Here is a 16,581-nt window from a genome sequence, read left to right as displayed (position 1 = left end):
AAAAACTATTCATTTTCATTAACAAAGTGTTATTGTAGTATTAAGTTGAATATATTACACGCTTTATTTTTTTTTTAATTCGAAGAAATAGGTTGGTACTTCAGTATAGTAATGCAGTCTATTCAAACTGCCTTGTGTAACCAATAGTGTTTTTGCTATTGAAAGAGAATTAAGAAGATTAAAAAATGCTTACTTCTTACAAAAATGTAAGACGAATTTGCTAATTCTATGAGACAGGCGCATAATCTGTTTTTAATCATCGAATATAATTTACATTAAGAAAATGTCAGCTCGAGAACTGGTGAAGTGTATCCCTGAAGGAAAAATTACACGGATTTATTTGTATTATCTGCTATTAAGCAACAGCGTTTGCGTTAAGATGAATAGTACAAAATTATATCATGTTTAATGGAAAATACAGTTACAACTTACACAGAAACATAACAAAGAAAAACCAAATTATTAAATAATACTATAGATCACATTCAATTTATCAAATGAAAACTTAATTTTAATATCTATTTAAAGGGACATTAGCTTCGATATACATGATATAGACGAAAAAAAATAAAAATATGATTTTTTTTCCCCCAAACATTAATAAAAGCGGAATATTGAAATAATAATTCTCTATTAACAGTCAGTTTGGTTCAATTTGGTCAATATAAGCTAAAAACATCGATGATGTATAATGGGCTTGCAAGTCAATAATTCAACCTCATTTAGATTCGTTTTCATGCGACCTTCAATTTAACCCTAAGCTAGAGATGAGTTACACAACGCATGTGCTAAGCATATGAAAAGAACGGCAACATTGAAAAGCGAACAAAGGATCCAACAGGAAGAATCATTTATTTGACTGCTTCTACCCACAAAAAAGCCTTCTTATTCAGATAAAGCAAAGACTTAAATAGTTTTTAATCTATGACTTGAAATCAAACAGACCTAAACATTATATATGATTGCTTGTGCTAGTATATCTATTCATACTAATGTTTATATTTGGTGATAAGACCATATGCAGTCTTCGGAAGGACATCTCGGGGTTTAATTAGATTGCTTCTAGTCTAAAATATAAACGAAAAGCTGATACATGATAACGAGTCCATGCATTGTTAATTGATCTTTTTGACTTTTTGTGAATTGGATATACGTTTCAGTATTGTTTAAATCAAATATGAGAGTTTAAGTCAAATTGGTGAACATGAATTTTACAGATAATGCCCCCTTAAAACAGATATATTCTAAACCAATGTTTGATTTTTTTATTCCCCCTGACTAGTTAAAGCTGTATGCTCCATTCCACCATCTGTCTGTGATATATATACTCTAATACTCTACCGCATAGTGATACATTTAATATATTCGCTCGTTCAAAGAGACATCCTACCCCACCTCATAAATACATTTGATATATTCGCCTTTGTTACATTGCATGTCTTTCTTCCGTTTTAACCCTTTTTGACGAAGCTAAGATACAGTTTTTACTTCAATGTTGTCAAGGATGTTTGCTCCGTCCCAACATTATTTGGTGAGATATAATGCGTCGCTGAGGTAAAAGTGAAGCCCTGTTTTCCTTTTTCTGGTGGTCCACAACAGCATATACATGCCATCTTGAATTCCTTCCTGAACTTAGCTGTAATGAACGAAAAAACATATTTTGGTTATGGTTCTCCGTGCTCTTCAACTTCATACTTGCTTTGGTCTTAAAACTATTTTGATTAGAGCGTCACTGATGAGTCTTGTGTAGACGAAACGGGCGTCTGGCATACAAATTGATAAGCCTGGTATCTTTAATGAGTTTTCTTGAAACATTACGTATTTACAAATTATCAGTATCTTCATCAACCTTCCCAGTTGTTTGATTTAAATTTGTATATTTTCGTGATTTGGTTTGCAATTCGATTTGAGGACCGTTCTAGAAAATTTAGAAACAGTGTCATTTGGATTTATTTCACAAACATCAATGATTACAATAAACAAACAGTCACTATCAACTGTCGTTACTCAACAGTAAAAAGCAAAACTGTCCCTGTAAGGGCGTCCGTTTGGCTGTGCAGGATATATAAATACGCAGCCACATGCGGTCGGAATTGGGACGTTAAAATAATGCCTCTTGTATGGAAGGTGTCACGCTATCTTTCACGTTGAAAATCCCTTGCAACAACTCTTAGAAGGGCCCGAAGGTGACTTGATGCATTAAAAATATATGCCCCTATTAATAATGCCCTTATTTTCGCGTGACAGTCCATATTTCCCGACCTTCATCCCGGCTGACTAACTTAATAGAGCCTACGCTATAAGATGCATTGTTAATTTGATCATGTCTGAAAATGCATGAAGTGTTCTATTGGATCTTAAGATAAGAATGCCATAAAATGTGATGTATAATCACGATTTTTTTACATGAAGAAACTGTTAAAAGTCACAAAAGAAGTATTGATGCTGGGATGGCCAACTTTCAAAATTGTATTGCCAGATTGTATGCGTTATCTATATTGTTGCTTGCTTGTATTGCAGTCATGTTAGGGTTTAAATACCGAAACACTTGTAATTTCGATGGATAGAAAGGTGCGCATCAGAATTGTATCAGATGCCTTTAATGGAATTTGAAAATAAATCTATGTAGAGTTTCAAACTGTCAAGATACTTAAAATGATTTACATTAATGCAACTTCGCTGTTAAATGCAAACTCTCCTGGCTGTTAAAAATCCCAGAATTAAATCTTTATTTATAGTTTTGCTAAATATGTTTAATATGACAATTTATATGTTACTTGCATTTGATTGTAGATGAATATATCAAGATAATATTTAAATAGCGTATCATTATAAAAATCACAGGATGTGGTATGATTGCCAATGAGACAACTCTCCATCAAAGACTATAAATGACGTTTACTCACCACTCATGAAGTTATAGATGATTGGGTTACTTGAACTGTTTAAATAAGGCAGCCAATGAGCAACATAGCTATATGCACGTATTCCATCAACAGCTATATATTTCAATACCCCAGCGTATCTGCCAATAAATAAACAAATATAAAGTTTACACCAGAAAACAATACGTAGGAATATATGTATCAAAATGCAGCGTTATCACGTTTAAATAAACAAAACTATCGTGCCTTTTTTTCTGGGAAGGGGAGGTTCAAATCTGAAAAAAAATCACCTTTTTGAGCAATCAATGCTACCGTGGGTTTTCAAATGGTTCTATCCACAGTAGGAATGGGGACCCAGCATTTCCCCAAATTTTATTCATGATAATTGAAGTACAGATTTTTGTTTCTTTAATGAATTCATATTCTAGTAGAATTGCATATCGAATATATATTGAATGAATATATATATTAAGAGCGGGTGTTTATGTTCAGAGAGGAATAATAGCCTTTATAGATTGAATTATATCCCCTTCCGTTTGAACATGCTTTCATGGAAAAATTTAGACAAATTCACTTTAATTGTTAGATTTAAGAATCCGGAACAAATAAATATGAATAAAATAAACTTTATTACAGTTTCCGGTTAAATCGAAGGGTTTATATAAATAAGAAGATGTGGTATGAGTGCCAATGAGACAACTCTCCATCCAAGTCACAATGTATAAAAAGTTAACAATTATATGTGAAAGTACGGCCTTCAACATGGAGCAATGGCTCACACCGAACAGCAAGCTATAAAGGGCCCCAAAATGACTAGTGTAAAACAATTCAAACAGGAAAACCAACGGTCTAATCTATATAAAAAAACGAGAAATGAGAAACACGTATGAACCACACCACCAAACGACAACCACTGAACAATTGGCTCCTGACTTAGGACAGGTGCATAACAATGCAGCGGGTTTAAACGTTTTAACAGGCGCCAACATTCACCCTAACCTGAGACAGTAGTGTAACATCACAACATAAAAAGACACACTATAAAATATTAATTGAAATGGCTTGACTCGATCAGAAAGACATTTAAACAAAAAGAAGTAAACATACGCTGAACGAATAAGTTTGATCTATTACACAACACAAATACAATATTAATAAAAAAGATGTAGAAACAGTGTCAAAAAGACAACTCCAACAGGGGACAAAATGGCGTTAAATAAAACAACGTACACAGGTAAATTTAAATATAATAATTTTGTTGTAAGTACGGAAAAATTAATAAATTTTATGTGCACAGTACGGGTACAGAAGTGAAAATGTCGTCATACTAAATACTTATCAAAGGTGGTACATATTAAAAATAGTGAGACGAGATATAACACAAAATAAGTAAACATTGAATTACAGAAATGCATTACAAATTGTGTCAACAGGTCAAATTAACACGAAAGTACGATTTGTACTCGCAGTTACTGAAAGCTAGTTAAAAGCCAAAAATAATAATAATAAAAAAATCATGCATCAGAGACTAAAATCAATTAAAACACATCCCAGGGATTTAGTGTTTTAACGCCATGGACAGTCAAAGAAGACATGATTTGTGCAAAGCCAAAATAAAAGTATCGACAGGCAGTAGGATCGTTAGGATTTAACCTTATAATAAATATGTATTACGTTATATATAGATAAAGCAATCTCTAAATAGAAAATAAACGTTGATGTGTATTTATACATCCCAAAAACCATTCGTAAAGGATACGAATTTAGTTATGTTTTAATTTGTTGATGAAAAAATCGATGTTAGTGCCAATGTAAACAATATTCAAAGATCTTATAACAACATTAAAAAGATAACCTTTACTAATAAGTTTGTTTAAAGGTTCGATGAGTTTAGTAAACACAGATCACATAGTGATTTCCGCGCTTTAAGTACAATATTACCGAAAATATTGGGATGTGAAATACCGTTTTTAATAAGTTTTCTACAGGTACAGCCAAATTTACTAATCAAATCTTTGTATCTATGAAAGAATTTAGTAAATGTTTTAAGCAATTTATGGTAACGAAATCCCTGACTTATTATTTTACCAGTGATGCATTGATTACGTTCGTTAAAATCTATGACATCACTACAAACACGGGCATAACGAACGAGTTGGGATATATAAGCAACGTATGATGGAGCAAAAGGAATATCGCCGTCTAAATAAGGAAAATAACAATAGGGAATGAAAAATCGTGTCTTTTGTCATAAATTTTAGTATGGAGTTTTCCATTAGGATATTTTATCTAAAACCTCTAAAGAATGTTTAACACTCCAAAAATAATTAATACGATTATTTTCATAAACTTTATAACAAAAGTTAATAACAAGTTCTTTGGTAATAGTAAGGGAGGTAGTTAGAAGCACTGACAGATTAGTAGTAGAACACTTACTGGATGCGGAGATGAAACGAAATTTAAATGGTTGTTTGTGTAATTTAGGTAACCAGTACATAGTCGGGACTTTCAAATTTTCGAAAGAGGCTTTAAGCTGGGTAGTGGCAGTGATATGCTTGTTTACAATTTGACTCTCTGTGGAGCGTACGGACCGGAATGTAGAAGAATTGATAATTTCGTTTTGGAGAACTTCCGTGTAGTATATGCGTCACACCACCACTACATTATTGGCTGCTTTGTCTGCCGGTACGAACACAAACACCTTGCGAGTTTATTTTTTATTCTAGAAATGGGTATATCATGAACCCTTTTATCAATTTAAGAATTGTTTTCAAAATGAGATATAAAATATCATAGTATTCATAATTGTATTCAAATAACTGTCGAGATTTTTTATCAGTTTTACACGTTTACACCAAATTTAACAGTAGGCAGACAGAGCGTCTTTAATGACCTGACGACACTGTTTCCAATCTATAATAGATGGAGGACGATATTTAGGTCCTTTATTACGAAAAGTTTTGACCTCACGGTCTTCAACGATGTGGAGGTCCGCTGTAATGACATGATCATAGGGAACATATCTAAAACTATATGTTTCACAGTCTCAAGTAGAAGGAGCATTATTTTCTATATTGACGTCTGATGTTAATGACGTATAATGAAAAATCAAACTTCTGCTGGGTTTTTTGTACGAATACGAAATAATCGGTGGTTCTGTATTATCAAAATATGGAGGTATTTGGCTATGGATGGTAGAGTCATTGAATATACTAGATAAGTTAATAAAATCAATACCTCTATTTCTATATTATATAAAGAAAATGCCGTTTATGATTTTCAGGTTTATCGATACTAGGAAACAGCCTGTGATGACAAAAGGCTGAAATAATACGGGTGTATTTATACTACGGGCTGAAAAATGAAATTTATCACACTCCAGAAAAATATCATATACAGTTAACTCTCGTTGTCTCGAACTCGGTTGACTCGAAATTTCAGATTGTTAGAAGTTTTCCAGTGATCCCGAACTTTGTTTCATATAAATGTATGTATTTCAACTCCTGATGAGTCGAAATTGGATGAGTCGAAATTTCGGTTGACTCGAACTAAATTTACCGCCCCAAGGTTAACGTGTAGTTTACTTATTGGTATATGATCAAGTTTTCATAATAATTGATGTCTACCATTATTTTTTATTATAGATAACAGATCAGCAAGTGTATACTTTATACGATGTTTAATACGTAGATTACGGTTTTTACGTTTACCATGAGACCTATTATCTCTTAGCCGTTTATCGACAATATTCATGACATCGATAGATGTTTTAGATATGTTCCCCTGTCCCAATATTTTGTCATTGAGACCGAGAGGATAAGCTGTTTGAAGTCTTTTAAGCTGCATTCGGTTTTAAACTGGAAATTGGATTGAATATTGAACATTTACATTAAGCAACAATGAGTTGCGTTTGTTAAGAAAGAGATAAAAAAAAACCTTTTGGTGTAAAAAAAACAACAACCGGTCATACACCGTGTTTAAATAAAATGTTAATATATTATTTTGCAATATTTCATTTTCTGCTCTTCTGAGGAAGAGCTTTGTGTTGAGGGAGAAATATATTTTCAGATGTGAATTTTCAGCAGCAGTCGACGTTTAACTTTTTTTCGTGCAAAATTATAATATTTTTTTTTTAAGAAAATAATTCTTTGTCAATTTGTTGCGGCTAAGGCGTTTTTCTTGATTTATCTTTATCAGGAACGCTAATGCCAAAAAAATGAAAGCCACAAATGTATTTCTACATGTACACGTGAAGGGCTATTATATAAAAAGGGTTCTAAAAGAATAACCAAAAACGATAAATGAAATTAATGGGAAAGTGTTTAAACATTGAAATATATTGTAAGAGTGGGCATCAATTGAGACAGTTTGTTTTGTCAAGTTGTAACGTCCAAAGCGTTTTTCTTGATTTATCTTCATAAGGAACGCTTATGCCAAAAAATTGAAAGCCACAAATGTATTTCTACCTGTACACGTGAAGGGCTATTATATAAAACTAGAGGCTCTAAAGAACCTGTGTCGCTCACCTTGGTCTATGTGCATATTCAACAAAGGACACTCTCCAACATTGTAGATGAGAATAGAAATCATGAAGAAAATCTGTTTTGTCGATCTTGTATTGTTGATCATTTAGTCTGTTTAGTTTCTCTTTATCTTCTTTAGTTTTTGCTCAAAACACAAAAGAGGGTAACAGAATCCTAATTTAAGGGGCTGGGCAATCACTCCTATAACGAGTGACAGCCTACTACCTATATCAGCGAAATGTACCAGTACAAATACAGAACAATGACGACATGATAGAATTATATAAAGCACATTTTTGACATATTCCCCATTTCCATTCTCAATTTTATTTTGCCATTGTATATAAACTTAAAAAGTAAATGACCACATAAAAATCAGCTAAAAAACCAAAATGCAAGAAATGATAAAAACTGACTCTGAATTAGTACATGAAATTGATGTAAAAACCCAAAAACAGAAGTTGATCAGGAATACATTTATACTGCTGAGCAGTTTCTCCCCTCAAATTTTAAATAGCATCCCAGAAAACAGCAAAATCTTTAGATTATTAACTTACAATCCTACTTATGGTTCTATAGGCTTAGATGTAAATGAAAAACCTGATCAAAACAATATACTAAACAGGCTCACTGTAAATTCAAACTTATTTTTAACAATCAGTATGATCCTCTTGCTGATCACATATATATGAGATGCAGGAAACTGGAAATACAATATGAACATACAGCTAATTTAGAAAGTAAAACTAATTCAACAAACAGAAAGAGTTGTTTCACTCAGCAGCAATACAAAATAAAAAAAACAGCTACAACTTTTAAATATTGATGAAAAAGATATTCCAAATCCTCCACCTCTTCATGAAAATCAACAAAAAAATAATTTAATAAAGTTATGGATTGTATATAATAATTATATACAGTATTCATAGTTTTGAAATTAAACAAATGTCTTATTGTTTTAAATTTTGTAAAATCTGCAAAGAAAGAAAAATAGATATGAAAATGGCACAAGATAATGAATGTAAGAAATTACAGTCATTTATGTTAATCACCAATAAATTCATTTTCAGCAGTAAATAATATGGACCATAAGGGAGCAACCATTTAGCTTCAAAGGAGGTTGGTATGGTTTTTTGTTTGAGTCAGATTTTTTTTTTCACGCGAAGCGCTTCAATGCTATCAATCAAAATTAGTTGTTCACTCTTTATTGCAATTATCGCTCTTTAATGGTGATTTTTACCAATTTTTAGTGTTCTGCCTCTTTACTTGAAAACTATAATAAATAGATAGACACTTTAGTTAGAAAAAATGATCAGCAAGATTATAGATCTACAATAAGTCAAATGGCCAAAATTGTCAATCCTTTTTAATCTCTTTAATGACGATGTTCACCAATAATTTGCGTTTTGCCTAGTAATATTATCTTCAAAACTATGAAGGATAGATCCTTTAAATAGCATAATGATCAGCAAGTAAAAATCTAGAACTCAGACAAGTTTTGCCGAAAGTAGACTCTTGATGGGAGTGATTGTCCTTAACTGACGATTGTTTTACCTTTTTTGTGTTTCGGACAAAAACTTAAGAAGATAGAGAGAAACTGTACACAGAAATAAGGACCAACAATACATGATCAATGAACAAGAGATTTTTGTCATGAATTCTATTCCATTTTACAATGTTGCAGAGTGAGTGTCAATTATTGAGGATGCACATTGACCTAGGTGAGCGACACAGGCTCTTTGGTTATCATACAGTCATGTGTGGAGGTATTTATACATCCCTGGCTTTCAAATGTTTGGGCTAAAGCGTTCCGGATGAAGGATCTACATCTACATCGTTGAAATGCAAAGGGTCTAAGACCCATCACGTAAGTACTAATTGAGTCATTCAATATGGTGCTCATTAAAAACATATTTACATGTGAAATTAAAATTTAGTGTTTGTTGCTTGACTACTCTTTTAAATAAGATGTGTGAGGCTGTTCTTGTATGCCTCTGCATCTTCTATATTTAACAGTCTTATTTGGTAAGGTATTCCAGTCTTTGATGGTCCGTGGAAAGAAGCTGTATTTGTAGGTGTTGGTTGAAGTTTGAAGGTTTCTAAATTTACTTTGGTGATATTAGCGTGTTGTCCTGCTTTGTTGTTCTACATAATCTGGAATATTTATGGCTATAGGCTAGTAACTGACCCAGGTTCTCTGCTGTATTGATGTTTTATGAAACGTGCTGATCTTCTTTGCACCATTTCTATCTGTTTGATGTGGTTTTCCTGATATGGATCCTAGGCACTGCTTGCATATTCAACGTTTGGTCTAACAATGGCTTGATATGCTCTTTTCTTAATTTCTTCTGGGAATTTGCCGATGTTTCTCCTCAGAAAGCCTAATGATCTATTTGCTTTTGCCGTGATGTTGTTGATGTGTATATCCCATTTAAGGTTGTTAGTGAACTGAACTCCTAAATATGGGTTTTGGCTTACATTTTCTAACATTTGGCCATGCATGTGATAGTTGTGTTTTATAGGTTTTTTCTTGTTGGTTATTCTTAGAACATAACATTTTGACGCATTAAATTTCATCTGCCATTTAGATGCCCAGTCAACCAATTTATCCAGATCTTTTTGTAATTGGTTGCAGTCATCATTGCAATCTATTGTCAGGTATAATAGGCTATCATCTGCAAAGAGACGCAACATTGACTTGATGTCATCCCCAATATCATTGATATATAATAGAAACATCAATGGGCCTAAAACTGTACCTTGGGGTACTCCTGATTTTACAAAGGCGTTTGTAGATGTTTCACCTTCAACTGCTACACACTGTTGTCGTTGTGTGAGCCAGGCCTTTACCCACTCTATTATTTTGTCATTTATTCCGTAGTGCTCTAATTTCCACAGAAGCCGTATGTGAGGCACTACATCAAATGCTTTACTGAAATCTAATATTAGCATATCAACTTGCTCGTTTTTATCTAGATGTTTTTCTATATCTTCAATTGTTGTTACTAATTAAGATTCGCATGATCTTTTCTGTCTGAAGCCATGTTGGTAATCGACTAGTATTTCATATTTTTCAAGATGCTGCATAATGTGTTTGAAAATGTTACTGACGTCAATGAAACAGGTCTATAATTTACTGGCAAGCTTTTGTCTCCCTTTTTAAAAAGTGCTGTGATGATAGCTGTAATCCAATCGTTTAGGACAGACCCTTCATCGTATGTATTCTTAAATATTGTTGTTATGTATGGCGAGATACTTGTAGCACATTCCTTTAGGACTCTGTTTGGTATGTTATCTGGTCTATTTGCTTTTTTAGGGTTGACATTACTTAGTAGCTTTCTTACTCCTTCTACTGTTATCTCTAGATGGTCTATATCAGGCGATGGGCTGCCATTCAGTTTTGGTTGACTTGATGTATTTTCATCAGTAAAAACAGATACAAATTGATGGTTAAGTTCTTCTGCTTTCCCTTTGCTGTCTTCCTTTAGTTTTCCATTTGAACTAAGTGATGCTTTCCACAGGAATCTCTTTTTTTTATTTAACATATTGCCAAAACTTTTTTCCAACAACAGGTGTTTTTCTCTCACCCTCTTCATCTACTTCCAATATTTGTGAGATATAGTTTTGATGTGCTTCTTCTAATTTAGTTTTTACTGTTTTTCTCAGGAGCTTAAATTCTTCCCAGTGTGTTTCATTGTTAGTACGTTTTGCCTTGTTGTAAATCCTTTGTTTTCTTCTGATCATTGTTTTGGTCTCTCTACTGATCCAAGGTACATTCCATCTGGTTGACAGCATTTTGGTTGGAATATTTGATGTTATAGCCTCTATATCTAGTTGTTCATTTATTCCGTTCATGTTGCCCTTTTTATAAATATATACTTTCCTTGGTACTTGTTTTTTGGTTTTTGCTTTTAAATTTATGTCAGTGATGACTATGCTATGGTCACTCATTCCATCTTGGACTGATATGTTTTCAATGCTTGACGGATTTGTTGGTAGTACAAGGTCTAATATGTTATCTTGACGTGTTGGTTCTTTTACTATTTGTGTTAGACAGTTTTCTTCAAGTGCTTCTATGAACTTGTTATTGGTTTCCATACTATAGTTGTTTGATTTTTTACTGGAAGTTGTTGTCTTCATCTATTTCCCATATAATGTCTGGCATGTTGAAATCACCAGTGAGCACTAGGTTTGGTAGATTATTTGAATGTGTTAGCCTGGTTAGCGATGTATTTAAGCTTTCAATGGATGCTATATTGTTGTCTGGTGGTCTGTAATAGCAGCCTGTATAAAGTGGTTTACTGCCTTTTTATCTCAATCTTATTCCAGCATATTTCATAGTCGGTGTCCAGTGTGATTTCAGCTGTAGATAACAGGTCTTTTCTTACCAAGTTTAAACCCCCTCCACCTTCATGTCCTACTCCGAATACACGATCTTTTCTGTATACTTCATACATATTTGTATCAATGAGTTCTGCATTTGACATTGTTTTATCTAGGTGTGTTTCGGTTGCATGTATTATATGGGGTTCGTGTGTATCTATAAGTGTGGTAAATTCGTTTTTATATTTTGCTGACTTCTCAAGCTTCTACAGTTGACTGTCATGATTCGGATGTTATTTCTTTGCCTTGTTGGTGGGTCATTTATATCAGCTGTTTCAAGTGATGTTTCAATTTGACTTGTTATTTCAGATTCAGATATATTTTCCAATTCGTTAAAAGAATTTTGTTGGACAAGACCATCTTCTATTTGCACTGATGTATCTGACAAGTTTATTGTGGAACACGATGGACATTTCCATGAAAAAACTTTTTTGTTCATAAATGAGTTATACATTTTCGGTGTGATACCTCAACATTTAATTTGTATCCAGAAGTTGCATTCATCGCATTGTATTGATCTATGGTTTATGGCCACATATTTTTTACATATACCACATGGATTGCGTATTGGACCTGGATTAGCATGTATGTCATTTGCAAGTATAAGCGTAAGTAGCAGGAATAACTTGGTTGGTTTGGTATACTTATTTAAGTATGTAATTTTTATTTTCTGCATACATAGATTTAAACTTGGTGTTAAACTATTCCAAGATTTGATGTTAAGATAAAATGTATGCTTAAATTCTGAAGACGTAAGTTGATCATGGTGAGCTATTGTAACTGGGGAAAAATTTCATAGAAAAAATCTTCGCCAGTTACAATCTCTTCCAGAAAGAACCGCTAATTCGGCAGTGTTACTACTGTTAGGAGCTCTACTAATAGATGCAGAAATTCATAAAAGAGCTTTGTCTCTCCTACTTGCACTACTAACATGCGAAAATGAAAAAATACATCAGCTTATGGAAAGACAAATAACAACAAATTTTGATAACAAAAGTAGCTTCTTTTCAAGAGTTATGGATATATTAGATTTGTATGAACTTCCAACCATTACACAACTTCAAGGCAATGTTCCAAAGAAAGAACAATGGAAAAGAACCACCAAGCTGAAAGTAGACAAATTTTGGAAGGACAAGACCTTAACAGAATCTGAAAGAAAATCTAGCTTAAAATTTATGAATACGGAAAACTTCGAGATCAATAAACATCATAAAGTCTGGAAAGTAAAGCATTTGCCTCGTTTTGAACTTAGAAAAGATAATCAAGACTTGAATGATAACTGGAACATACATACTTCAGGCAGACAAACATAAATTCACTCCCTATAAAGTAGAACCAATATGCCAATTATGTAAAACTGACAATGAAGACATAACTCATTTCCTGACAACCTGTCCCATACTTAGTACTACGAGAGAAAAATATTTCCTTGATATAAGAAAAGAGATCACTGATAAAATCACACCAGAATAATGGAACTGCACCTTCATGAACAAAACTGCGATAGTACAATTACTAATAGACTGTTTAAAATATAAGGAGCTGTTTGATAACTGTGAAAAATTCATGGAAAATATTGAAAACAAAACCAGAAATATGTTATTCCAACTGCATATAGAAAGATTGAAAATTATGGACAACAAATAGCAAGATACATATTGCATATACGTATATAAATATACATATATCTTTAAGTGGAGGAAATGACAATCAAATGAGAATGATTATCATAAGTGACATATATATACCAACACAGAGTCCGTCATTTAATAATTGTAAGAAATTTAAATAATTAATAAGCATTCCTATCTTTTAACTCGCTAATACATTTATGATAGGGTCCATATCATGTATATAACCCTTTTAAATTTATTGATGGTGACAAAACAAGCTTTTATAACTTTATTATGATTTTTATATACATTGATCATGAAGTACATATAACATTCCACTGAGAAAATCTGCCTTTTTAGATTTTACTAAATTCTTACATCTTAACTTATTATTTTAATACAGAGATCTTATTAAATAAAACCTCCTTTTAATGTATCTTTTATGCATATTAAAAAGCAAATTCAAATGAAACATATTTCTAATTATAAATTAAACTGAGTTACATACATAAGTGAATCTACATGTATGGTAGACTAATTTATAATAAAAAGGTCCATGTAAATATGACATGGATGACACTTTTATTGTTTATTTATATGTGCTGTACATATGTTGGAAAAAGAACATTTTTGTTTTATCCTTTTAAATTTTAAAGTTAAGGAAAAACTCCATATATATTTGGAGGTGCTCCTAATTAAAGGAGGCTGATACTAAGAAGAATTCTTGGTGTAACAGTCAGACAGAGGATGTAGCCGATAGCTACTAGGAGCATAACCGCAGTTGGTATAATATGTGCAAGTTGTGCATTATTAGCCATTTTGTTGTTGTCGTAGTTGGTGTTTCGGGTAGACCCACAAGATGAGATACTCAAGTGAAAATCTACAGACCCACAAGATAAGAGACTCTTGTGTAGGTATACGGGATCTGGAGAATATATTTACTTTTCTGCAGACCCATTTGTCATAACACTTGACTACGCGATATGTGTGATATACCAGGATCCAACATTGTGGATAATCCGGAATTTATAAACTGTTTAAAGATAAGAAAATTTTTAGACACGATTACGTGATTAATGATATAAAAATAAGAAGATATAGTATGATTGCCAATAAGACAAATCCCTCCAAAGACCAAACGAGGAACAAGGTTAGCAACTATAGGTCACAGTACGACCTTCAACAATGTGCAAAATCCATACAGCATTGCAAGCTATTATGAAAGGCCTCGAAATGACAAATGTAAAACAATTCAAACGATAAAACCAACGACCTGATTATGTACAAGACAATATGTGATATACCACAACAAATGACAACCACTAAATTACAAGCTCTTGATTTGGGACAGGCACATACCTAATGTGGCGGGGTTAAACATGTTTGCGGGCGCACTAACCTTCCCCTTTACATGGGACAGTTGTGTTACAGCACAACATAAGAACAAACTATAAAAATCAGATGAAAAGGACTTAACTCATCACATCGATACAAAGCACAAAAAGAGCTAAAATAAAAAGACACACAGTACAGGTCTTAGAGTACTCGCAGTTTATGAAAGCTACTTCAACGAATAAAAAAATTATTTATCTAAGACTAAAATATCAATCAGTACACATCCAACTCCCAATGAATTTAGTATAAAGACGTCATTAACATGCAGTCAGAAATAAACATGACCTTATGACCTTGTGCATGTTCGACATGTTTTTGTTCAATTTTAAAGTAGCTTAGGAAGAAACTGTTATCATCCTGAAATATACTATAGTTAGCTGATAGATATGAACAAAACATCAGTGATAATTGTATCTTTGGATTTATTACTGATGCTTTGTATTTTTTATGCATTTAAAAATAATTAGTCTCATGGCTACATCAGATGACAATAAACAAATATAAGAGATCAACATTAACTTGATACATGAACAAGGATTTATCAGTTAGTTTTTTCATTACAAGTATATAGGTTGAAATTAACGACCGCCTTGCTAAATGTTCAAAAATAGGATGACAAAGAGAGAATCTCGATGGATATATGTAGTTTTCACACAAAGACATGAATGTTTATTGCTTTTTATCAAATTGAGTGGGTGATTTTTTTATATATTCTTTAGTGAGTTTCTAAAATAAATATAATTGCGAGATTTGATAATATTTGATTGATTTATTTTTGGTGTATAACGCCATGATTTTATAATAAAAGTCAACCATTTTTGCAGCAAGATAATTCGACTCAGAAACATTTTAATATTGTATATCAAGAGCGATAATGGATACAGTATTTTACTTATACAGTAATATGTTAAACACAGTGATTCAATTATATGTTTAACTTAGAAGTTTGGTTTAAAGGCCCTATAGCATTTTTTAAGCTTGCATGTGTCCCAAAATTTGTTACCAAATCTTTGAAAAAAACCAAGAGTGACCTAACGAAAACAAACCACTAAAATGAAACTCCTTTGTACCATGTTAAAGAATACTTTTCAGCCATTCGCCCTTATGAAGAGTAAGGCCTACAGCAAACTTGTTTGACATATCATAACATGATTTTTATTCATAAGAAATTCAGAGAAAAACCATCGCGAGAATGATCTTAGGAAAAACATTTTTTGGGGGGATCAGGTATAGAAAGCCTAGTTGTAGTTTATTCCAATAGATTTCTAAAAATTGACACAATATAAAGAAGTGATAGAAATCTTCTTTTGTACAGAAGTTACAAAAACTATTTCTTGCAATTTTTGATGTGAATACAAGTTTCTTTGTAGATAGAAATACTGTTAAGAGCAATCTTCGTACATTTAAAAAAATACCTTAAAATATTAAGCAGATGAACTGGGAAATAGCAGACAGCAAACGCTAAAACAACTGTGATTAACATCTTAGCAGCTTTACGTCTTGAAGCAAGTTGTTCATTGGCAACATTCATCCTTCGTGTATCCATCATCGGCTGAGTAACTGAAATCACATTGTAAAAAATTACATATAAGACGTCGTCTGTATAGATAAATACAAGTTTTGAGTAGATTTCTGATCCCGTAGACAGTTTCCTTACTACAAGTCTGTGTCTCATTTTAATCAGAAAATCCGTGTAATGACAAAAACTGTCATTAAATTATTATATCGTGAAATTATAATGTTTAAGACTTTTAAAAAAAGTGAAGAAAACCCCCCTAATTG

The 16,581-nt window shown here is 32.5% G+C and overlaps 1 protein-coding gene across 1 annotated transcript in view; it reads right to left on the bottom strand.

Moving 5' to 3' along the window:
- Positions 1-296: 296 nt before the first annotated feature.
- Positions 297-16,581, bottom strand: part of LOC127732352 (orexin receptor type 2-like) — a 66,604-nt gene continuing 50,319 nt past the window's right edge. Inside the window, exons 3-5 of the mRNA XM_052241392.1 lie at positions 16,215-16,359; positions 2,907-3,025; positions 297-1,636 (exon numbers count right to left, since the gene is read on the bottom strand). Coding sequence (XP_052097352.1) covers positions 1,485-1,636; positions 2,907-3,025; positions 16,215-16,359 — 416 coding nt within the window. The 3' untranslated portion in view covers positions 297-1,484. The remainder of the gene's footprint in view (positions 1,637-2,906; positions 3,026-16,214; positions 16,360-16,581) is intronic.

This window comes from Mytilus californianus, unplaced genomic scaffold, assembly GCF_021869535.1.
Source record: "Mytilus californianus isolate M0D057914Y unplaced genomic scaffold, xbMytCali1.0.p SCAF_1, whole genome shotgun sequence".
Taxonomy (NCBI): domain Eukaryota; kingdom Metazoa; phylum Mollusca; class Bivalvia; order Mytilida; family Mytilidae; genus Mytilus; species Mytilus californianus.
Note: the sequence above shows the minus strand (reverse complement) of the source record. Positions and strands in the feature narration are given on the sequence as shown.